This window comes from Lucilia sericata, unplaced genomic scaffold (assembly GCF_015586225.1).
Source record: "Lucilia sericata isolate MDLA Ls3-8-SP2 unplaced genomic scaffold, ASM1558622v1 Contig000299F_arrow, whole genome shotgun sequence".
In the NCBI taxonomy this organism is placed as follows: domain Eukaryota; kingdom Metazoa; phylum Arthropoda; class Insecta; order Diptera; family Calliphoridae; genus Lucilia; species Lucilia sericata.
Window position 1 is genome coordinate 96,129 of NW_023994324.1, and position 24,804 is coordinate 120,932.

The 24,804-nt window shown below is 33.1% G+C and overlaps 1 protein-coding gene across 1 annotated transcript in view; it reads left to right on the forward strand.

The window, feature by feature from the left end:
- The first annotated feature begins 611 nt into the window (after window positions 1-611).
- Window positions 612-24,804, forward strand: part of LOC119603387 — a 32,494-nt gene continuing 8,301 nt past the window's right edge. Inside the window, exon 1 of the mRNA XM_037955406.1 lies at window positions 612-846. Coding sequence (XP_037811334.1) covers window positions 612-846 — 235 coding nt within the window. The remainder of the gene's footprint in view (window positions 847-24,804) is intronic.

Below are 24,804 nucleotides of genomic sequence, written 5' to 3' on the forward strand. Positions count from 1 at the left end.
TTTTATCTGAAATCGTGTTGAAATTAAAAAAATCTCTAAAACATTTCTATTCCAACAATAATAATGTTTGTTGCTTAAGTCTTTTGTTTGCTGGCTTTATTAAAACCTTAACACTTAAAGTTTGTTGCTTAAGTCTTTCGTTTATTCTAATCTTACTACTCAAACTAAATAAAAATCAAGCAAAACCTTTAAATATCTAAAAAAAAATCCTGTAAATGTTGAAAAAAATTTAAACAAGTGCGTGTTTATTATAAATAAATTTTAAATTTATGTAAAATTTTCTTTTACTCATTTCAACATTCAATCATTTAAATTAAATTTTTACTTAATTAGTGTTATAACAACATCATAAAATCTTAAAAAAAAAAAATAAAGAAAAGCAAATAATTTTTAAAACGTAAAATTCATAAAAAAATTCATAAAAAATGAGAGTGTATTCTTCACCAAGCTTAAACAATTGTTTTAGAAAAAGTGCAAAAAATAAAACAAATTTAATGCAGTTCAAACAACAAAAACATCATGATCATCATGATGATGATGATGATCGCAAGCCATGGTCATTGCCTATAAAACATAGTTATTTTTTCGCTTTCGTCTTCGTTACGCTTTTCATGCAACATTATGTGATTATTGCGGCCGCAAATGATGCTACACAATTCAACAGTGGCTCTTTGGTTGATGGTGTAACAAAAGGATTTAGAAATCGCATGCGTTCACCTAAAATCTCCAGTATACACAATGTCCAAACTGTATCCAAAAGTCTACCAAAGAGTCGTGTTGCTTTGGAGTCAGCAGTAGCTGCTGATAATCAAACAAATATTATAGCACCAGCTGGTGGTAAATTTGGTAAGTTGTATAAAAAGTATTAAAGAGTGGTTGATGTTGGTGGTTGTGGCTAGTGTCTTGTGCCATCATTGTAACAGTCAAGTTCAAGGACATGGTTATTGGGAAAATGTTGATTAAAAAAATGTTATAGTTTGTCTTTAAATTGTTTGGTTTTTATCAACAATTTCAAAACCCACAGTTTTTCTTATAGATCCTTATTCAAACAGTTCCGCTCGTAAATTCTCTAATAGGGGAAATTTGGGAAATATTGATATTGTCATTCTGTTTGTAACATATCCAAATATTGGTCATAGACCCACAAAAGTATATATATTCTAGGTCCCTATCAGGTTCTAAGATGACCAAGCCATGTCCGTCTGTCTGTCAGTTGAAAGCACTATAGAGTCTGAACGGAAAGAGCTAGAAGGTTGAAATTTTCCACAACTGTTTCTAAGAGACAAGGTTTGTTTGGTATTGAAAATGGGCAATATCGTATGACGTTTTCGGATAGCCCCAATACAAGTGGACCCCCGAAAAACAGCATAACTGTTTTAAAAGTTCAAGTATAACGATGAAATTCGATATAAATAAGTTACATCTGAGCCAAAATGTCTCTAACAAATTTTATTAGGATCGGTCCGTACCCCCATCTAAGGTCCCCTACAAATATAACGATGAAATTCGACATAAAAAGATTTCATATGAGCCAATATCTCTCTACCAAATTTTATGTGGATCGGTCTATAATTGACCCTACCCCCTGTATAAGATTCCCTTCAGAAAATGACTTTAACGCCCATTACTGACTTAAAAATACAAATATAGTGATGAAATTCGACACACATAAGTTCTATGAGAGCCAAATTATATCCACCAGTTTTTTTTAGGATCGGCCCGTAAATGGCCCTATAAGATCCCCTTCAGAAAATGACATTATTGGCTTAAAAATACCCATATAGCAATGAAATTCGACACACATAAGTTTTATGAGAGCCAAAATCTCACCACCAAGTTTTTTGAGGAACGTCCTATAAATGACCCTACCCCCAACTAAGGTCCCCTTCAGAAAATTACTTTAACGCTCATTACTGGCTAAAAAATGTGAGTATAGCGATGAAATTTGACATAAGTAAGTTTCTTATGAGCCAACACCTCTCTACTGACTTTTATGGGAATCGGTTCATAATTGACCCATACATCCCATATAAGGTCCCTTTCAGTAAATTACTTTAACCCTCATTACTGGCTTAAAAATACAAGTATGGCGATAAAATTTGACACAAGTAACTTTCTTTCGAGCAAGAGAAAGGCTCCGCTCTTTCTTCTAAAATTCTTATCTTCCTAAAAGATAACTTCCAATCCTATCCATTCTACAAACCAAGACCCTTAGAGTTTGGGGCAATGAAGCAAAACATGTATGACTAGCTTAAATTAGATCTCTATTAATTTGAGAGTTGATCTGTTGTGTCTTAATGCACGACAGATCATGTTGCTTCATCAGTATTTATTGAAGGTGTAAATATTAAGGAATCAGAAGTTCTTGATGTACAGGGCATGAGAATTCAGTGTGTTATTCGCTGGACTACACACATATTTCAAGTGTTGAAAGAAGGATTTAAGTGTCTTGGTTTTGTAAATCGGTATAAGACTAAACTATGTCTCCATCTGATCTTCTCACTATATATACCACTTATATCCGACTAAAATTGGAAAAAAAACTCTCTTGTATGCACCGGTATTTCAAAGTGTATTTTGAGACTACTTGACTGCATTCAGGAGAGGTCTAGTGTAATTATCGGTCAAGTAAAAGTAAAGTAATCAACTCTATTGAAAGGTAATTCTAAGGGTATCACAATGGGCCACAAGGCCTCCGAGTGAACTCGCTAACTAGCGAGCAATCCATGTAACTAACCTAACTCTATTGACTCACTAGAGCACCGTCGCAATGTGGGACGTTCTACTACTACTGATACTACAATTCGTTTGAAATTAAAGAACTAATTCTCGAAACCCGCGCAACACATGTCTTTCATCAAGAACACACCCATATATTCTCAGTTAGGCAGTGGATAGCACAATGCATTACAGTGAGAATTAGTTCCTTATGTCGGTATGTGGAACAAACTTCCCCCCAGAAGTCTTCCCTGGGAGAAGTATGTTCCACCTGCAATGTAAGTAAGTTTAAATCGAATATTCCCAAACACTCTATCCTCCTTCGCATAAGCTATTTACCTAGTTCCAACACTATGTACTGCATAAGTAAGAGTCATCACCGGAGTGCTGGTCCTAAAAATAAAAAATGGACTAAAAAGGTGTAATTTCTATTCTGAAGTGAAGCTTGTCCTATAATAAGCGTTCTGCATCGAAACACATAGTACTTGGAATGAGCAAGGTGAGTGGGACAAATGGTTTAATGCTCCCTGTGTTTAATATACGAGTTATCTAACACAATGCTAACTGTCAGACTGATGGACATAGCAGCAACATTAACACAAACGCATAACATCCTCCCCACAACAGAGGTTTAGTAGATAAATAGTCATTTATTTCTAAGCAAATAATGTCACGCCTAGTCCAACCTTTAAAATAAATATATAATTAGCAAATTCTTGAAGTCACCTTTATAATTAAAGGTCACACGTACATCAAAATTTCTATTCAACTCGAAAGAAAAATCTTAATTTTCATTTCAAAACATTTTTACGGTTACTATGTCAAACACAAATACAACTTATTTATTTAACAACAAAATTCTAGACAAGTTAAAATTTTCAAATACTCATCAACCAAATACTTGGTTGGCACATCATCAACATAAAGAATGTTAAAAAACAACAACAACAACATCATCATCATCACAAACAACAACAACAACAAACATTCAAATCAAAACATCAGCAGCAACATCTTAAGAATCATTATTTCTTATAAACAACTGCGAATTTGATGTAAAATCTAAATGTACGAATGTCTGTATAAAACGCAAGTAAAAACAAAGAAAACTTATAATTTTAAATAAAAACGCAAAGTTTTTGCTGTTTTTTTTTTTTAATCATAAACAAAATATTCAAAACAACATTGTTAGAGTAAATAAATGACACCATTCTGGTTTTTAATGACTTTAAAGTTTTTTGGAGAATGAATAATGACTGTCATAATGAATATGACAACAACGCAAATGTTTAACAACATATACAACAACATTAAACAAACAACAACAACCAGAAACAACATCAACAGCAGCAGCAAGCATCAACAAGCAATAAGTTTGCTGTGCATTTGACAACAAAATATAAACAAATATGGCATTAAATTTTGAAAATTTACACATCTCCTCTAAATGTCAAACATACAAACAAATATACACTTAAGCTCACTTGCTTAAACGCAATAAATTTTGTATGAGTGTATACTTGCACATGTATGCTGTTGTGATAACCCAATAAACAAACAAATTGTAGTAGAATTCTACTCCATATATCGCTATTAATACAAGCAATCAGTAAATTTAAAGTTATTTTATAAAACGGGCTTTATACTTATATGGACCACTTTTTGCTTTATATATGGATTTAGGCTGATTTACATATTCAAAATATCTTCAAGAGATTTCTGAGTCTTAAATCAAATTAGAGAAAGGATCCACATCCAGATCATGGCCTGCTTAATAAATGATTTTCAAACACTTCGATCTTATGGGTCTCAAGTTTATAATACCAAGAGTTTTCGTATATTCTTTCATCAGAGTGTCGATTTTTCCTATCTACGCTTTCCGTAAAAGTTTTCATCTTATATCCTTCTGGCTGGAACGTTCATTTCCATTCGACCTACATGTCTGAACAAACGCAATCGTTATATACTCTTCATTCACTCTGATGGGTCCATATATTTTACGAAGTATTTCCTAAATCACATCAAATATTGCTTCATCTGCCTTCGCAAATACAGAGAGAGGACTCTGTTTTGCAGCTGTTTACTGAGTCCAAAGTAGTATCTATATGCCACAACCCTTATTTTTATCTCAGTGCTGAAATCGTTTCTCTGTTTAATAGCTGATCCGAGGAATACAAATTCGTCGACTATACGACATTGCAAATATTAGGCAGCATTATTTTCGTTTTGCCCCCATTTATCCATTTTCGATGACTCAACTAACCTGCCCAACCAGCAGATGCATACTAGGGATGCCAATCCCGAAATCCCGATCCCGAAAATCCCGGGATTTTTCGGGATTGGCAAATCCCGAATCCCGGGATTTGGAAAATAAATCCCGGGATTTTTTCGGGATTAGGATTTGTGTCAAAAAACTGTTTTTATTTTCTTTTTTTGAGCCATAATTTTCATTAATTTGAAAATTACGATCTTTTTTTCTTATTTTTGACTCATGCAAAACAAAATTCCGCAGAGCTAATTTTATACATATTTGAACCTTTTATTTTTTAAAGTGGTATGAGTCCGTACACATAGCACATATAAATTTATTTATTCACTTCGTTTTTATACCTTACACCACTTTAGTGGGGAGGGTATATTGGGTTTGTGCTGATGTTTGTTACACACAATAATATTGGTCCTATACCTTAAAGTATACCAATCGGCTCAGAATTATTTTCTGAGTCGATTTAGCTATGTCCTTCCGTCTGTCCGTCCGTCCGTGTAAACCTTGTAATCAAACTACAGCAATTTTGAAGATAATTCAATGAAATTTTGCATGATCTTCTATTGTACTAGAGACGGATCCTATTGAAAATGGATAACATCGGTCCAATATTTGACCTAGCCCCCATACAACTGAACCCCCCAAATAGGGTTTTTAAGTTCATAATTATGTTCAATATACTCGTAACTCGACAAAAAGCTGCAAAACCAAGTTCTATACTAGCCTTCATGACCCTGATGTATTTTTTGATGATGCGGCCTCATTTGACCCTAGCCCCTATGCAAAGCCCCCTTCGAAATATGACTTAAATGTACACAATTTTATTCAACAAAAAATAGCTAAATTATATCTGAGGCAAGGTACAATTCAACTTAGATGCTTTATTATGAACAATAAATCACATTTTATTTTTATAACTGGTGTAGGGTATTATATGGTAGGCTTCGCCCAACTATAACTTTTTACTTGTTAGCACATTGCAATGTTGGTCGTAGACCGACCCAAAAAGTATACACATTCTGTGTCTGTAAGCTGAAAACACGAGTTAGAAGACTCATTCTATTTGGGCTGAAAATTTGGACCAAAATTGACACAAAAAAACCTAATTGGACCTCCTCTGAAAATCACATTGATGCTGATATTAATATCAATACATTACAATATTTTGATGGTGGGTATTTAATTTCGGCACAGTCGAATACAAACTTTATTTTTCAATACTAGAGGATTTTACATTTCTAACTTTCTACAAATCTGAATGATACCGGTAAAGGTAAATTACCTTGTTCTGAATGCACCTAAAATTTTAAATTAATATTACGAATATAATAATATGTTCCAAAACTAATATGTATTTTGAGTAAAATTCCAAATATTTTTCAAAGAATAGGTTCTAAATTGATGTTCGAATAATTGAATTGGTATCTGTTATAATTATTAGTTCACATGGAACAGTATGAGGTTTTAAAAAGAGCTTATGTCTAATTTCGGAACTTGATATTTATTTTTATTTAGGAAGTAAGTATGTATTTAAAAAGTTTCTGAAATTATGCAATTCTGAAAGTTTTTATTTAAAAATTGGAATTAATTGGATTGTTTTAATTTAAATCTTCTGTCTGTTAAATTTCCACAAAATTAAACAATTTTCTTTACAAATATGATGATTTAAAGATTTTCATATATAAAATAATTAAATTCATGTAATCCCGAAATCCCGTAAAATCCCGAAATACCGAAAAATCCCGGGATCCCGAAAAATCCCGGGATCCCGAAATATCCCGGGATCCCGGGATTGCAATTTTCAAAATCCCGAATCCCGGGATTTGTAAAAGCCAGTCCCGTTTGGCATCCCTAATGCATACTACAGGATCCTTGAAATACCAACACCCTGCTCTCAATATAATCCCAAGTCTATTGATTCGGCAACAGTATAAAATACCCTTGAACCCCAAAAGGACCTCACTAACAGCCAGAACAGTACATATTCTGCTGACAACTGGTTCCACGGCCATAACAAAAGTCAATTGAAACCGAGAAGTCAATTCACTCCTGCAGTTTAAGGCCCAGTGAGAGACTGGTATGGTTTTAATTTTGCGACTCTATAAAGTATATATAATTCTCAACCGTACGTATATATGTTTCTTAAAATCAATTTTCTGAAGGCCCCAGATATTTTCGAGTTTCAAATCTTGTTTCTTTCTTATCAGACATGATTTCAAGAATAGTTCCTATATAAAACCCGAAAACTCGGTCTATAAATATTGGATATATGATAAACAAACGATTTTAAATAGCAAACTTCTCGAAAACACGTCTGATAGAAATATTTAATACATAAGTTTGCTGGGTTATTGTACATTTGCAAGTACATGCTTGCCGTTGTAATAATATGGGTACATGTGTGGTATTGTTATGCATGTATTTTATACATGTGTCAGTGTAGAATCCGTAGTAAGTAATAAGCGCCATATCCATATGCCTTAGAAATTTTCTACGTCTTCTATTTACGTTTGTTTTTGTTGTTGTTTATCTGTTTGTTGTTTGTACGTTCAAAACTGACTTGTAAAACGAAACTTAGAACATCTTCCTTAATTTTTAACATGTTTGCAAAAAAAAAAAACTTACAGATATTTGTTAGTAATATACACAAGGTATGTGTGTGTGTATCTGTAATGGCCCAATAGGCAGTGGAACCAAATTCGATTTGATGATGCTATGTACTAGCCCGTTTGATATTGAAATAACTAGTTAATGGTGAACAATTCGGTGGCGCATCGACAATTTGCTTGGCCAATGATTGCTATAAATATGTATATCCAATAGATGACTTAGTTGGTGAAAGGTTATGCAAAGAAACCAACATAATTTAAAATTATGGATGAGAAGCGATAGAATTAGTGCAAAGCTGACAGTCTTCATTATAAGTGCTGCAGGGCACTTTTACGTGTTTTGGTATCCAGTCATATAGTATGTTTTTATATGTTTTTATGACGACAACATGCAGCAAAATACATTAAACGCAGCAAACAACACATAAAACTTAGCAACAACAACTTTGTTAACAAATTTTCATTGCAAGCAAACAGCTTAAAATTGTTTGAAACAGAACTTAAAGTTTGCCAACATCAGAACTTATCAGATTTAAATTAAAAAATTTTAAAATTTTGAGTCTATAGTCTAATCTATAATCTAGTCTATAGTCTAGTCTATGGTCTGTCTACAGTCTAGTCTATAGCAAGTCTATAGTCTAGTTTAGAGCTAGTCTATAGTCAGTTTAGAGTCTATCTATAGTCTAGTCTATAGTCTAGTCATGTCTAGTCTATAGTCTAGTCATATCGTCTATGTCTAGTCTATGGTCTATTCCTCTAGTCTAGTCTATAGTCTAGTCATAGTCTAGTCTTAGTCTAGAGTCTATAGTCTCTATAGTCTAGTCTATAGTCTAGTCTATAGTCTATTATATCTAGTCTATAGTCTAGTCTTAGTCTGCTAGTCTAGTCTTCTAGTCATAGTCGAGTCTATGCTAGTCTATAGTCTAGTCATAGGCTGTCTATAGTCTAGTCTATAGTCTAGTCTATCTAGTCTAGTCTAAGTCTAGTCATAGTCTGTCTATAGTCTAGTCTATGTCTAGTCTATAGTCTAGTTATAGTTAGTCTATAGTCCTATCTAGTCTTGTCTAGTCTTAGTCTAGTCTAAGTCTAGTCTATAGCTGTCTATAGCTATCTATATCAGTCTATTCTAGTCTATAGTCTAGTCTATAGTTAGTCTCTAGTCTATAGTCTAGTTATAGTCTAGCTATATAGTCTAGTCTATAGTCTAGTCTATAGTCTAGTCTATAGTCTAGTCTATAGTCTAGTCTATAGTCTAGTCTATAGTCTAGTCTATAGTCTAGTCTATAGTCTAGTCTATAGTCTAGTCTATAGTCTAGTCTATAGTCTAGTCTATAGTCTAGTCTATAGTCTAGTCTATAGTCTAGTCTATAGTCTAGTCTAGTCTAGTCTATAGTCTAGTCTATAGTCTAGTCTATAGTCTAGTCTATAGTCTAGTCTATAGTCTAGTCTATAGTCTAGTCTATAGTCTAGTCTATAGTCTAGTCTATAGTCTAGTCTATAGTCTAGTCTATAGTCTAGTCTATAGTCTAGTCTAGTCTAGTCTAGTCTAGTCTATAGTCTAGTCTATAGTCTAGTCTATAGTCTAGTCTATAGTCTAGTCTATAGTCTAGTCTATAGTCTAGTCTATAGTCTAGTCTATAGTCTAGTCTATAGTCTAGTCTATAGTCTAGTCTATAGTCTAGTCTATAGTCTAGTCTATAGTCTAGTCTATAGTCTAGTCTATAGTCTAGTCTATAGTCTAGTCTATAGTCTAGTCTATAGTCTAGTCTATAGTCTAGTCTATAGTCTAGTCTATAGTCTAGTCTATAGTCTAGTCTATAGTCTAGTCTATAGTCTAGTCTATAGTCTAGTCTATAGTCTAGTCTATAGTCTAGTCTATAGTCTAGTCTATAGTCTAGTCTATAGTCTAGTCTATAGTCTAGTCTATAGTCTAGTCTATAGTCTAGTCTATAGTCTAGTCTATAGTCTAGTCTATAGTCTAGTCTATAGTCTAGTCTATAGTCTAGTCTATAGTCTAGTCTATAGTCTAGTCTGTTCTAGTCTGTAGTTTAGTCAATAGTCTAGTCTATAGTCTAGTCTATAGTCTAGTCTATAGTCTAGTCTATAGTCTAGTCTATAGTCTAGTCTATAGTCTAGTCTATAGTCTAGTCTATAGTCTAGTCTATAGTCTAGTCTATAGTCTAGTCTATAGTCTAGTCTATAGTCTAGTCTATAGTCTAGTCTATAGTCTAGTCTATAGTCTAGTCTATAGTCTAGTCTATAGTCTAGTCTATAGTCTAGTCTATAGTCTAGTCTATAGTCTAGTCTATAGTCTAGTCTATAGTCTAGTCTATAGTCTAGTCTATAGTCTAGTCTATAGTCTAGTCTATAGTCTAGTCTATAGTCTAGTCTATAGTCTAGTCTATAGTCTAGTCTATAGTCTAGTCTATAGTCTAGTCTATAGTCTAGTCTATAGTCTAGTCTATAGTCTAGTCTATAGTCTAGTCTATAGTCTAGTCTATAGTCTAGTCTATAGTCTAGTCTATAGTCTAGTCTATAGTCTAGTCTATAGTCTAGTCTATAGTCTAGTCTATAGTCTAGTCTATAGTCTAGTCTATAGTCTAGTCTATAGTCTAGTCTATAGTCTAGTCTATAGTCTAGTCTATAGTCTAGTCTATAGTCTAGTCTATAGTCTAGTCTATAGTCTAGTCTATAGTCTAGTCTATAGTCTAGTCTATAGTCTAGTCTATAGTCTAGTCTATAGTCTAGTCTATAGTCTAGTCTATAGTCTAGTCTATAGTCTAGTCTATAGTCTACTCTATAGTCTAGTCTATAGTCTAGTCTATAGTCTAGTCTATAGTCTAGTCTATAGTCTAATCTATAGTCTATAGTCTAGTCTATGTTTTTTAGAGGTCTGCTTCCTCTGGAATCCATTTCACCAAAGATCTGAATTTAAACTTCAGTAGATTAGATTATCTTTAAGTCATTAATGTGATGACGCTGCCAATTAAGCTACTATGTTTGTCACTGAGAAATCGGCTTGATCAAAAAACTCTATGAAAAAGTTACTTTAAAGCACTGCTTATTATTTTCTTCCATAGCACATACACATACATACATACTATGTAAGTATAAAACTGTAGGATGCATGTGTGTCTGTCCATCCAACCACATGTCTGTCCATACGTAAGAATACAAGAAGTATAAGTCTAAGTAGAATGTTAAGTCGTGACAAGAATTTTCCTCTATTAACTTCTTCCGAAGACCAATGTGTGTTTGTTGATAATGTTCTTTTCATTTTCATTTTTTATTCTTCTTCTTGTTTTTTTTTTTTTTTGCTTTTTTGAAGTCATCAAATACAACGTTTGTATTTTACAACTGACTTCTCATATTCAGTTATTGCAGTCAGTAGTTGTACGTCGACTTGCAGAAAAACTTTAAAAAAGAAAACACCATTTTTACCTTTAACATTTGTTTCTTTCGATATGACTGTGTGTATCTTAACCAAAAGGCTTATTTTAACTTGGTCATGTCAATTCAATGGAAGAACAAAGATACAAATAGTATATGAGGATGTGTTTGCTTGTTTATCTTCTACAGAAAGATACGAAGTAACAACCATAAAATTGATCGTATAAATAATAGAACGCATTGTAGATTCTTCTTCTTCGGCTACTTTTATTCCCCCGGGCAGTAAATAAAAAGCATATTTTTAGTTTAACAAAAATGTCTTTACTACTCTGTTGCCTTTTTTTAAAGAAATTAAAAAAGGAAATTTTAAATTGAATTAACTGCGAATTGTAGGTCTATCTATGAGGATCACTGATCCTAACTTGTTTTCAATTTGACAAAATGTTTATTAAAGAAAATAAATATGAAAAACTGTAGACAAGAATATGGACCATATTTAAAATAAGAGTAGATTATAGAATAGACTATAGACTAGACTATTGACTAGACTATAGATTAGACTATAGACTAGACTAAAAACTAGACCATAGACTAGAGTATAGACTAGACTATAGAGTAGACTATAGACCAGACTATAGACTAGACTATAGAATAGTCTATAGACTACCCTATAGACTAGGCTATATACTAGATTATAGACTAGACTATAGACTAGACAATATATTGGACTATAGGCTAGATAAATATACTGGACTATATGCTAGACTATAGCCTACACTGTAGACTAGACTTCATACTAGACAAAAGACTTGACTATAGACTAGACTATAGACTAGACTATAGACTAGACTATAGACTAGACTATAGACTAGACTATAGACTAGACTATAGACTAGACTATAGACTAGACTATAGACTAGACTATAGACTAGACTATAGACTAGACTATAGACTAGACTATAGACTAGACTATAGACTAGACTATAGACTAGACTATAGACTAGACTATAGACTAGACTATAGACTAGACTATAGACTAGACTATAGACTAGACTATAGACTAGACTATAGACTAGACTATAGACTAGACTATAGACTAGACTATAGACTAGACTATAGACTAGACTATAGACTAGACTATAGACTAGACTATAGACTAGACTATAGACTAGACTATAGACTAGACTATAGACTAGACTATAGACTAGACTATAGACTAGACTATAGACTAGACTATAGACTAGACTATAGACTAGACTATAGACTAGACTATAGACTAGACTATAGACTAGACTATAGACTAGACTATAGACTAGACTATAGACTAGACTATAGACTAGACTATAGACTAGACTATAGACTAGACTATAGACTAGACTATAGACTAGACTATAGACTAGACTATAGAATAGACTATAGACTAGACTATAGACTAGACTATAGACTAGACTATAGACTAGACTATAGACTAGACTATAGACTAGACTATAGACTAGACTATAGACTAGACTATAGATTAGACTATAGACTAGACTATAGACTAGACTATAGACTAGACTATAGACTAGACTATAGACTAGACTATAGACTAGACTATAGACTAGACTATAGACTAGACTATAGACTAGACTATAGACTAGATATAGACTAGATTATAGAGTAGACTATAGAATAGACTATAGACTAGACTATAGACTAGACTATAGACTTGACTGTAGACTAGACTATTGACTATACTATAGACTATACTATAGACTAGACTATTGACTCGACTTTAGACTAGACTTTAGACTAGACTTTAGACTAAACTTTAGACTAGACTTTAGACAAGACTTTAGACTAGACTTTAGACTAGACTTTAGACTAGACTTTAGACTAGACCTTAGACTAGACTTTAGACTAGACTTTAGACTAGACTTTAGACTAGACTTTAGACTAGACCTTAGACTAGACTTTAGACTAGACAAGACTTTAGACTAGACTTTAGACTAGACTATAGATTAGACTTTAGACTAGACTTTAGACTAGACTTTAGACTAGACTTTAGACTAGACTTTAGACTAGACTATAGACTAGACTTTAGACTAGACTTTATACTAGACTTTAGACTAGACTTTACACTAGACTTTACACTAGACTTTAGACTAGGCTTTAGACTAGACTTTAGACTAGACTTTAGACTAGACTTTAGACTAGACTTTAGACCAGATTTTAGACTAGACTATAGACTAGACTTCAGACCAGACTTTAGACTAGACTTTAGACTATACTTTAGACTAGACTTTAGACTAGACTTTAGACTAGGCTTTAGACTAGACTTTTGACTAGACTTTAGACTAGACTTTAGACTAGACCTTAGACTAGACTTTAGACTAGACTTTAGACTAGACCTTAGACTAGACTTTAGACTAGACTTTAGACTAGACTTTAGACTAGACTATAGACTAGACTTTAGACTAGACTTTAGACTAGACTTTAGACTAGACTTTAGACTAGACCTTAGACTAGACCTTAGACTAGACTATAGACTAGACTTTAGACTAGACTTTAGACTAGACTTTAGACTAGACTTTCGACTAGACTTTAGACTACACTTTAGACTAGACGTTAGACTAGACTTTAGACTAGACCTTGGAATAGACTATAGACTAGACTTTAGACTATAAACTAGACTTTAGGCTAGACTACGGTATAGCCAATACTGTAGACTAGACTATATTCAATATTTAAATCTGATTTAGATTGATTGATTTCTCAATTCTAAAAGTAGGTTAGAATTCTTTACATTTTGAACTCTTTCCAAACATTCAAGTTTCTTTAACATGAAAACAATGAAACAACAAGAGGTCATCAAAACTGGGTGACATCCTAAATACTAGCACGAACCGTTAAATGTGCGCGAATTTTCGAACATAAAATCTTTTAATTTATTTGTTTATGTTTGCAAGAGTTTTCAAGCATTTGATTTTAAAAATAATTTTGTCTAATTCTGGGTCTTTTGTTAGTTTTTTTTTTTGTAGCTAATTTATTGCAACAACTTCATTTTCAATTGTTCAAAATTTCGTAGAGATTTCCATTGTTGTGAGTTGTTTTTTTTTTGCGGTGATTGTTTAAATTTCTACCATTATTTTAAAATTATTATTGAATTTAAGTATTTAAAAAAACAAATAAAAGAAAAACTAGCAAAAAAATTGATTCATTTAAACTTAAAAAAAAGTGGAGAAAAATATAAACTTTCACTCTCATGCCCAATGAGCAGTTAAAGTTTTTACTTTTTTCCTCAAAAATAGCGAGAACAATAGACAATTACCTATAAACCAACAGAAAGACAGACAGACAGACATATAGATAATATTTAATTTTCGGACAATTGCCTAATGCGGTCAAATGGTGAAATGTTCGGTTTGTTGGTCAAAAATTAATCGTCCATTGTTGAAATGAGATGAAATACGCTTGGACCACTATTAGGAGAAAAAAAAGTAATAAATAAAATTTCTTTTTGTTAAGCAAAAACATTTAATGAATTATTAATTTTAGTTAAGAAATGTAACAAACAATAAAGGTAAATAATGGGTGTATTCTTGTTAGTATTCTTTGTTTTAAGAAAAATTTAAATTTCCAAAATAACCATAGGAAGTGCCAGTGGTGATGGTGTTGCTGCTGGTACTATTTAATTACTAAATACTATACTATATCATTTAACTACTAAATACTATTTCCACATACTACTTATTACTTTTACAATCATTTATAGAAAGTCTTCATTCCGAACGACCATCATTAATCATATTTGTTTCCATTTTTGGTTTTAGTTTTTGCCTTTAGTGTGATGTTTTGTGGTCAAGTGTATCGAAAGTTTTTTCTTTCAAATTTATATGTAAATTTGTTCGTTGTTTTTAGGTGTTTAGCGGTAAATTTTGTTTTGAAATTGTTATTCTGAGCCGGAAATTATATATTTGAGTTGTTTGTGTTTCTTGTTGTTTTGTTCTTTTGTTTAAAATTTTGGGGTTCTTTAAGAATTTTAATACGAAGGTTAAGTTGGAAATATTGAAATATTGTATAGTTATTTTACACAACATAAAATCTTTAATTACATGGTACTAAAAGATAATATTTCATAATAAAATATAATATTATCTCACAAAGTTTAATTCTAGTTCAGTTCTAGTTTAGTTCTAGTTCAGTTCTAGTTCAGTTCTAGTTCAGTTCTAGTTCAGTTCTAGTTATGTTCTAGTTCAGTTCTAGTTCAGTTCTAGTTCAGTTCTAGTTCAGTTCTAGTTCAGTTCTAGTTCAGTTCTAGTTCAGTTCTAGTTCAGTTTTAATTCAGTTCAGTTCTAGTTCAGTTCTAGTTCAGTTCAGTTCAGTTCTAGTTCAGTTCTAGTTCAGTTCTAGTTCAGTTCTAGTTCAGTTCTAGTTCATTTGTAGTTCAGTTCTAGTTCAGTTTTAGTTCAGTTTTAATTCAGTTCAGTTCTAGTTCAGTTCTAGTTCAGTTCTAGTTCAGTTCTAGTTCAGTTCTAGTTCAGTTCTAGTTCAGTTCTAGTTCAGTTCTAGTTCAGTTCTAGTTCAGTTCTAGTTCAGTTCTAGTTTAGTTCTAGTTCAGTTCTAGTTCAGTTCTAGTTCAGTTCTAGTTCAGTTCTAGTTCAGTTCTAGTTCTAGTTCAGTTCTAGATCAGTTGTAGTCCAGTTCTAGTTCAGTTCTAGTCCAGTTCAGTTCTAGTTCAGTTCTAGATCAGTTGTAGTCCAGTTCTAGTTCAGTTCTAGTCCAGTTCAGTTCTAGTTCAGTTCTAGATCAGTTGTAGTCCAGTTCTAGTTCAGTTCTAGTCCAGTTCTAGTTCAGTTCTAGTTCAGTTTTAGTTCAGTTTTAATTCAGTTCAGTTCTAGTTCAGTTCTAGTTCAGTTCTAGTTCAGTTCTAGTTCAGTTCTAGTTCAGTTCTAGTTCAGTTCTAGTTCAGTTCTAGTTCAGTTCTAGTTTAGTTCTAGTTCAGTTCTAGTTCAGTTCTAGTTCAGTTCTAGTTCAGTTCTAGTTCAGTTCTAGTTCTAGTTCAGTTCTAGATCAGTTGTAGTCCAGTTCTAGTTCAGTTCTAGTCCAGTTCAGTTCTAGTTCAGTTCTAGATCAGTTGTAGTCCAGTTCTAGTTCAGTTCTAGTCCAGTTCTAGTTCAGTTCTAGTTCAGTTCTAGTTCAGTTCTAGTTCAGTTCTAGTTCAGTTCTAGTTCAGTTCTAGTTCAGTTCTAGTTCAGTTCTAGTTCAGTTCTAGTTCAGTTCTAGTTCAGTTCTAGTTCAGTTCTAGTTCAGTTCTAGTTCAGTTCTAGTTCAGTTCTAGTTCAGTTCTAGTTCAGTTCTAGTTCAGTTCTAGTTCAGTTCTAGTTCAGTTCTAGTTCAGTTTCAGTTCTAGTTCAGTTCTAGTTCAGTTCTAGTTCAGTTCTAGTTCAGTTCTAGTTCAGTTCTAGTTCAGTTCTAGTTCAGTTCTAGTTCAGTTCTAGTTCAGTTCTAGTTCAGTTCTAGTTCAGTTCTAGTTCAGTTCTAGTTCAGTTCTAGTTCAGTTCTAGTTCAGTTCTAGTTCAGTTCTAGTTCAGTTCTAGTTCAGTTCTAGTTCAGTTCTAGTTCAGTTCTAGTTCAGTTCTAGTTCAGTTCTAGTTCAGTTCTAGTTCAGTTCTAGTTCAGTTCTAGTTCAGTTCTAGTTCAGTTCTAGTTCAGTTCTAGTTCAGTTCTAGTTCAGTTCTAGTTCAGTTCTAGTTCAGTTCTAGTTCAGTTCTAGTTCAGTTCTAGTTCAGTTCTAGTTCAGTTCTAGTTCAGTTCTAGTTCAGTTCTAGTTCAGTTCTAGTTCAGTTCTAGTTCAGTTCTAGTTCAGTTCTAGTTCAGTTCTAGTTCAGTTCTAGTTCAGTTCTAGTTCAGTTCTAGTTCAGTTCTAGTTCAGTTCTAGTTCAGTTCTAGTTCAGTTCTAGTTCAGTTCTAGTTCAGTTCTAGTTCAGTTCTAGTTCAGTTCTAGTTCAGTTCTAGTTCAGTTCTAGTTCAGTTCTAGTTCAGTTCTAGTTCAGTTCTAGTTCAGTTCTAGTTCAGTTCTAGTTCAGTTCTAGTTCAGTTCTAGTTCAGTTCTAGTTCAGTTCTAGTTCAGTTCTAGTTCAGTTCTAGTTCAGTTCTAGTTCAGTTCTAGTTCAGTTCTAGTTCAGTTCTAGTTCAGTTCTAGTTCAGTTCTAGTTCAGTTCTAGTTCAGTTCTAGTTCAGTTCTAGTTCAGTTCTAGTTCAGTTCTAGTTCAGTTCTAGTTCAGTTCTAGTTCAGTTCTAGTTCAGTTCTAGTTCAGTTCTAGTTCAGTTCTAGTTCAGTTCTAGTTCAGTTCTAGTTCAGTTCTAGTTCAGTTCTAGTTCAGTTCTAGTTCAGTTCTAGTTCAGTTCTAGTTCAGTTCTAGTTCAGTTCTAGTTCAGTTCTAGTTCAGTTCTAGTTCAGTTCTAGTTCAGTTCTAGTTCAGTTCTAGTTCAGTTCTAGTTCAGTTCTAGTTCAGTTCTAGTTCAGTTCTAGTTCAGTTCTAGTTCAGTTCTAGTTCAGTTCTAGTTCAGTTCTAGTTCAGTTCTAGTTCAGTTCTAGTTCAGTTCTAGTTCAGTTCTAGTTCAGTTCTAGTTCAGTTCTAGTTCAGTTCTAGTTCAGTTCTAGTTCAGTTCTAGTTCAGTTCAGTTCTAGTTCAGTTCTAGTTCAGTTCTAGTTCAGTTCTAGTTCAGTTCTAGTTCAGTTCTAGTTCAGTTCTAGTTCAGTTCTAGTTCAGTTCTAGTTCAGTTCTAGTTCAGTTCTAGTTCAGTTCTAGTTCAGTTCTAGTTCAGTTCTAGTTCAGTTCTAGTTCAGTTCTAGTTCAGTTCTAGTTCAGTTCTAGTTCAGTTCTAGTTCAGTTCTAGTTCAGTTCTAGTTCAGTTCTAGTTCAGTTCTAGTTCAGTTCTAATTCCTAAATGTCCATAACGGTTCCAAAAAAAGTCTAAGTAAATGTTAATGTTCGACATCTCGAAAGTTAAGAGCCCCTCATTTCATATAGGTATTAGTAGCTTTCTTTAAGTACAGTTTTATTTTTAAACAATTCACAAAAAACACACACACTGACTTGCTTGACCTTAAAATTCTTCCCACAATAAATTTATCTAAACAAAAAGTAGGCCTATTGAATTTAATTAACATTCTTTAAAGACCTAACAAAATTCTAATGCCTGCGGTGTTGCATTTGTTGTCTTTTTTTAATTTAATTTTATTACAAAAGAAAAACTAAAGAAACAGTTAAAGAACGAACCCACCTCCCATTGTCAACTGTGTGTCTGAATGCGTTTTAGTTTATGTGTTTTTTTATTTATACATTTATTTGTTGTTGTTGTTATTTACACAGCCACTGGGATTAAAAATTGTAATTGAATAACTTAGACAATTAAAAAACAGGGGAAAAAAGAAAACATATTTTACCAGCACTTGGTGTGGAACAATAATTTCTTTAGCAGACACTAGGGCTTAGACTCAGACAGAACTTTAAGGTAACATAAACTAAACAAGAACTTTTATAAGCTTAATGCTACAAAAATTAAATCATTCTTTGCAAACGCTGAATTGCATTTAAGAATTACTATAATAGTGACATGGTTGACATGACAACACTATAATCATGTTAAATGAAAAAAAAAAAAAAATTAGTTAGACTGACGTCTGTTTGTCTGTAACTCTGTGTCCGTCTGTGTTTGCCTCTCTCTCCATCTGTATCTGATAATAATGACAATGATAATAATGACATAGTAAAACGTTGTAACAACCATTTAACAATGTTTCTATTAACAAATTGATGCGTTTAAATAACATGTATTACATCAGTCTTAATGACACATTAAAAACGATTATTTTACCATTTTTCTAGTAAATATTTTTTTATGCACATTTAGATACATACACATACATCCATAGCGGTTGTATAGTAAAATTGTGCATGGAATAGATGGGACACGTACATACATAAGTTGGTTAAATGACACTTTGTGTTGTGGTTCCATTTAAATGTGGCAAAAATTCTTGATACTTTTTAGATCAGTTAATCACAAAGAATAGGATTCAATTCTTGCCAGTCGGGGTTTGCTTGAGAGAGACCAAGAGGTCTCAAGATTTCAATACTTGCCCAGCTTTTGAAGGAGCAATTTTCTCCGAAATAAGAATCCGTGTATTATATTTTAGAGTGTTGTCTATTTTGCAGTTAGCCCCTGTATCTAGCAATGCTTTCAATTTCATTATAATAAGATCTAATAACATATTATCCTATTAATATTGGTTCCAAAATATGAGATCATTTAGAGAAATTAAATAACGAAACTGTGGAGCAAAGGGATGTTTATATTCTTCTAGTTTCGGCATCTAAAGACTTTATGTATAAGATCCACTATTACTAGTACCGTATATATCATATGGTTGGGTAGCAATCTTGACGTGTAATCGACTCTGTATAGTTTTTTCTCGAGATAATGAATTGAAACCCTTCTAAAATCAAAGATAATCTTTCTCCTCCCTATTTCCCTATTATTATTTTCTATTTCTCCTTATAAATCTTTCCCCACTAGTAATGTTTATATGGTTAATAAGAGTCCGGATGACCTGGTAAAAGAAGATAATTAACAAATAGCTCCCAAAAAAACTCGGACCATTTTCCTAACACCTAGTCCAATTTATTTACGCCGTCATCTTACATGTCTAATATCAACGAAAGTTAACCCCTAGTTTTCCTAACCCCTAGTCCAGTTTATTTACGTCGTCACTGAAAGATAGTTCATCATCTAATGTGTCTAATCTCGATATGTAAAGTGGCCCCCAAACACATATCGAGGTTTCAGGCAGTAACAACTGGACATTGAGTGTCACTTTGGCTCCCCTTCAACAATTACCGTCACAGTTTCAATTACAGAGAAAATAAACAGAATTTTACATTCTCTACGAGTGCCCCGATATAGCTATCAAGAGAAAAGTTTACTTGGCAGCTTCATACTATCCAATCTTGATGAGTTCAACCTGGATCTTGACTTCAACAACTATTATCACATTTGAAATTACAAGGAAAAAGAAGAAACGGCCGTCAGCATTCTCCGTAAATGCTCGGCCCTTGTTATCAAGACAAACTAATTTCTTAGGAACTATTAGTCATAACGAAGGTCGTTCGAGTCTACTTAACTGTTTCCAAAAAAAAAACCTGGAATAGCGCCCCTACCGAAGAACTTCTGGTTTTATCATTACATAGAGTCCCTCAAAGATGTTTAACAAATGGATCTAATCAAATTTTGCACAAAAACCTCTTAATTTTATCGAGGGCTATAAAATATATAAAATAAAGCTTAGAGAAAGGAATGTTAAAAGGTATGAGGCCTACGAGTGATCCGTATAAATTAATAAGTTTTTTTTAAAGAATTTCGTTATTGACGAGTACACTAACGTAATTCTAAAGAACAATTTTTGGGGAATAATTGGGTAAATTATCACCACCACTGTAATAGGACTGATATCAATAACTTATATGTAAAAAAGTAACAGTTTATTTACATCATAACGATCATGTTGACATTATGATCATAATGATTGGCTATATCTCTTACAATAACCTTTAACAGATCTTTGTAACATGCATACAAATTGTCTAAATCAATTGTTTTTTATATTATGATAAATTAAGCCAGAGAGAAAGAGAGCATTAAAAACTTAATCAAAAACGCTCAGTACAAAGTTTACTGCAGTTGAATAGAGTGAAGTTCATTTGAGTTCAATTCAAATCAATTTTGTTTATACATATGCATATACATATATATATGCACATAGTTCTAGTTAAAGCAGTTTAATAGTAAACTTGAGTGAATTGATGAAAAAAAAAACAAAACAGCTAAGAATTGGGTTTGTGTCTTACCGTAAGCTTTCTAACAGCAATAGGTGATCCATCGTTTGACTGATCGTTTGCTTTTCCGCTTCTTTTTGCATGAAGCTCAAGAAAACATCTTTATTAATAAATAAATACATAAATTGTTGTTGGATGCACTGAGGAAAATTAAAGAGTTTATTTTATTTATGCAAAGTGATCTTTGAACTAAAAGGGAACATGAGATCTTCCTATAGGGGCTAAGAATTCATAATATATGCATAATTAGTCAGAATATAGCCTTAATTATAGACTTGACTATAGGCGAGTCTACAGTCTTGACTAATGGCCAGTCTATATATAGTCTTGGATATAGGCCAGTCTATATATAGTCTCGACTATAGTCCAGTCTATATATAGTTTTAACTATAGTCCAGTCTACATATAGATTTGACTATAGGCCAGTTTACAGACTTGACTATAGGCCAGTCTATAATCTTGTCTATAGGATAGTCTATAGTTTTGACTATAGACCAGTATATAGTCTTGACTATAGACCAGACTATAGTCTTGACTATAGACCAATCTATAGTCTTGACTATAGACCAGTCTATAGTCTTGACTATATACCAGTCTATAGTCTTGACTATAGACCAGTCTATAGTCTTGACTATATACCAGTCTATAGTCTTGACTATAAGCCAATAAGTAGTCTTGACTATAGACCAGTCTATAGTCTTGACTATAGACCAGTCTATAGTCTTGACTGTAGGCAAGTCTATAGTCTTGACTATAGCCCAATCTATAGTATTGACTATAGGCCAGACTGGTCTATAGTCTTGACTATAGCCCAGTCTATAGTATCAACTGTAGGCCAGTCTATAGACTTGACTGTAGGCCAGTCTATAGACTTGACTATAGGCCAGTCTATAGACTTGACTATAGGCCAGTCTATAGACTTGACTATAGCTCAGTCTATAGTCTTGACTATAGGCCAGCATATAGTCTTGACTATAGGCCAGCCTATAGTCTTGACTATAGGCCAGTCTATAGTCTTGACTATGGGCCAGTCTATAGTCTTGACTATAGGCCAGTCTATAGTCTTGACTATAGCCCAGTCTATAGTCTTGACTATAGCCCAGTCTATAGTCTTGACTATAGGCCAGTCTATAGTCTTGACTATAGGCCCGTCTATAGTTTTGACTATAGGCCAGTCTATAGTTTTGACTATAGGCCAGTCTATAGTCTTGACTATAGGCCAGTCTATAGTCTTGATTGTAGGCCAGTCTATAGTCTTGATTGTAGGCCAGTCTATAGTCTTGACTATAGACCAGTCTATAGTCTTGACTATAGGCCAGTCTATAGTCTTGATTGTAGGCCAGTCTATAGTCTTGTCTATAGGCCAGTCTATAGTCATGACTATAGGCCAGTCTATAGTCTTGACTATAGGCCAGTCTATAGTCTTGACTATAGGCCAGTCTATAGTCTTGACTATAGGCCAGTCTATAGTCTTGACTATAGGCCAGTCTATAGTTTTGACTATAGGCCAGTCTATAGTTTTGACTATAGGCCAGTCTATAGTCTTGATTGTAGGCCAATCTATAGTCTTGATTGTAGGCCAGTCTATTGCCTTGACTATAGACCAGTCTATAGTCTTGACTATAGGCCAGTCTATAGTCTTGACTATAGGCCAGTCTATAGTCTTGACTATAGGCCAGTCTATAGTCTTGACTATAGGCCAGTCTATAGTCTTGACTATAGGCCAGTCTATAGTCTTGACTATAGGCCAGTCTATAGTCTTGACTATAGGCCAGTCTATAGTCTTGACTATAGGCCAGTCCATAGTCTTGACTATAGGCCAGTCTATAGTCTTGACTATAGGCCAGTCTATAGTCTTGACTATAGGCCAGTCTATAGTCTTGACTATAGGCCAGTCTATAGTCTTGACTATAGGCCAGTCTATAGTCTTGATTGTAGGCCAGTCTATAGTCTTGATTGTAGGCCAGTCTATAGTATTGACTATAGACCAGGCTATAGTCTTGACTATAGGCCAGGCTATAGTCATGACTATAGGCCAGTCTATAGTCTTGACTATAGGCCAGTCTATAGTCTTGACTATAGGCCAGTCTATAGTCTTGACTATAGGCCAGGCTATAGTCTTGACTATAGACCAGTATATAGTCTTGACTATAGAGCAATCTATAGTCTTGACTATAGACCAGTCTATAGTCTTGACTATATACCAGTCTATAGTCTTGACTATAGAGACTGTAGGTCAGTCTATAGACTTGACTATAGGCCAGTCTATAGACTTGACTATAGCCCAGTCTATAGTTTTGACTATAGCCCAGTCTATAGTCTTGACTATAGGCCAGTCTATAGTCTTGACTATAGCCCAGTCTATAGTCTTGACTACAATCCAGTTATAGTCTTTTCTATAGGCCAGTCTATAGTTTTGACTATAGGCCAGTCTATATATAGTCTTGACTATAGGTAAGTCCATAGTCTTGCCTATAGTCTAGTCCATAGCCTTGACTATAGTCCAGTTCATAGTCTTGACTATTGTCCAGTTCATACTATTGCCTATAGTTCGGACCATAGTCTTGACTATTAGCCAGTCTATAGTAAATTGTCTTTACTATAGTATTGTATATTTCTGACTATAGTCCAGGCCGAAACCATTTTATTTACAGTTGAATTCTAGATATTTATAATGTTAATCACACGTTATTTTTTACTTTTAGATTTTGTTTTTCTTTTTATAATTATAATCAATAGGATTGAAAAAATAATAAAATAGTAAGAAAACAACTTTTATCGAAATTTATTTTTTTTCACATTTTTATTTCAGTTTCTCCTGACTAAAAATAATCATTTTTGCATAAAAGCTAAGCATATTCTTTTTTTTGTGAACAGTAAATCTTTCTCTGTTTTATTTTAGCTTTTCTAACGCAATCTATGCCATTGACATAATTTCACTCGTGTGCATTTTTTTAAAAGTAGAATTTTTTTTATTTTTCATTTAATATTTCAAAGATCAGCCAGCAGCAGCATTTAGCATTGGTTTAGCTGTTCTAATGCTACAACTGGCTGCATGATGAAATGAACTAAGTCAAGACCTTCACGTTTAAATGTTGCCACTAGTAGTTGTAGTTAGTAAGCAACATGTTCTGTTCTTATTCTAATGAAACTCCTAGATGAAGGCATTTCTTTAAGCTGTAAACAAACTACTTGTTATTGTTGTTGTTTAAATAAATTCAGCGCGATCGCATACAAAAATATAAATTCTCGTTTATATGTATGTAAGTGATCATGATTTTCACTTGAAATCCCATTAAAAAAGTTTTTTCCTCTTGACAAACTCTAGTTTTATATTTAGTTTATTCTTGTTTGTATATTTTCTATATTTAAACTAAATCGCTTTTAATAATAAAACCAACGATTAACTCTTTGCCAACTTCCTCCCCAGGTTGTAAGTAAGTAGCAGGCAGGATTTCTGGTTGTTGTCTGTCATAAATATGGTGATTTGTTCTAAGTGCTTTTAATAAGAATGAATGAGAAAACTTAATGTGCTTGAATAAAACTAATGATAATGATAGTTGTAGTTGTAGTAACTAAGTAGTAGAGAAAAAAGGGAACCATAATCGATTATGTTCAGTTAAAAGAAGTTTGCTTCATAATAGATAATTTTTAAAAGTAAATGACTGTTTGCCTATAAAAACGATTGAGTTGTTACCCTGTCATTATGGGTAATAAGCTAAATATTGTTTTTTATGTCGATTATTTTAAAAGTTTTTAACAATTTGAGATATTTGATACGAAGAGATTATTTGAAAAGATTGGAGTAGTAAGCTAGTTACAAAGGATATATTCAATTTGTTAAATACTTTTCAGATTGGGGAACAATTATTCAATATATAGTCGAGACTATTGTATAGTCTATAATCTAGACCATAGTCCAGTCTCGACTAGAGCCTGT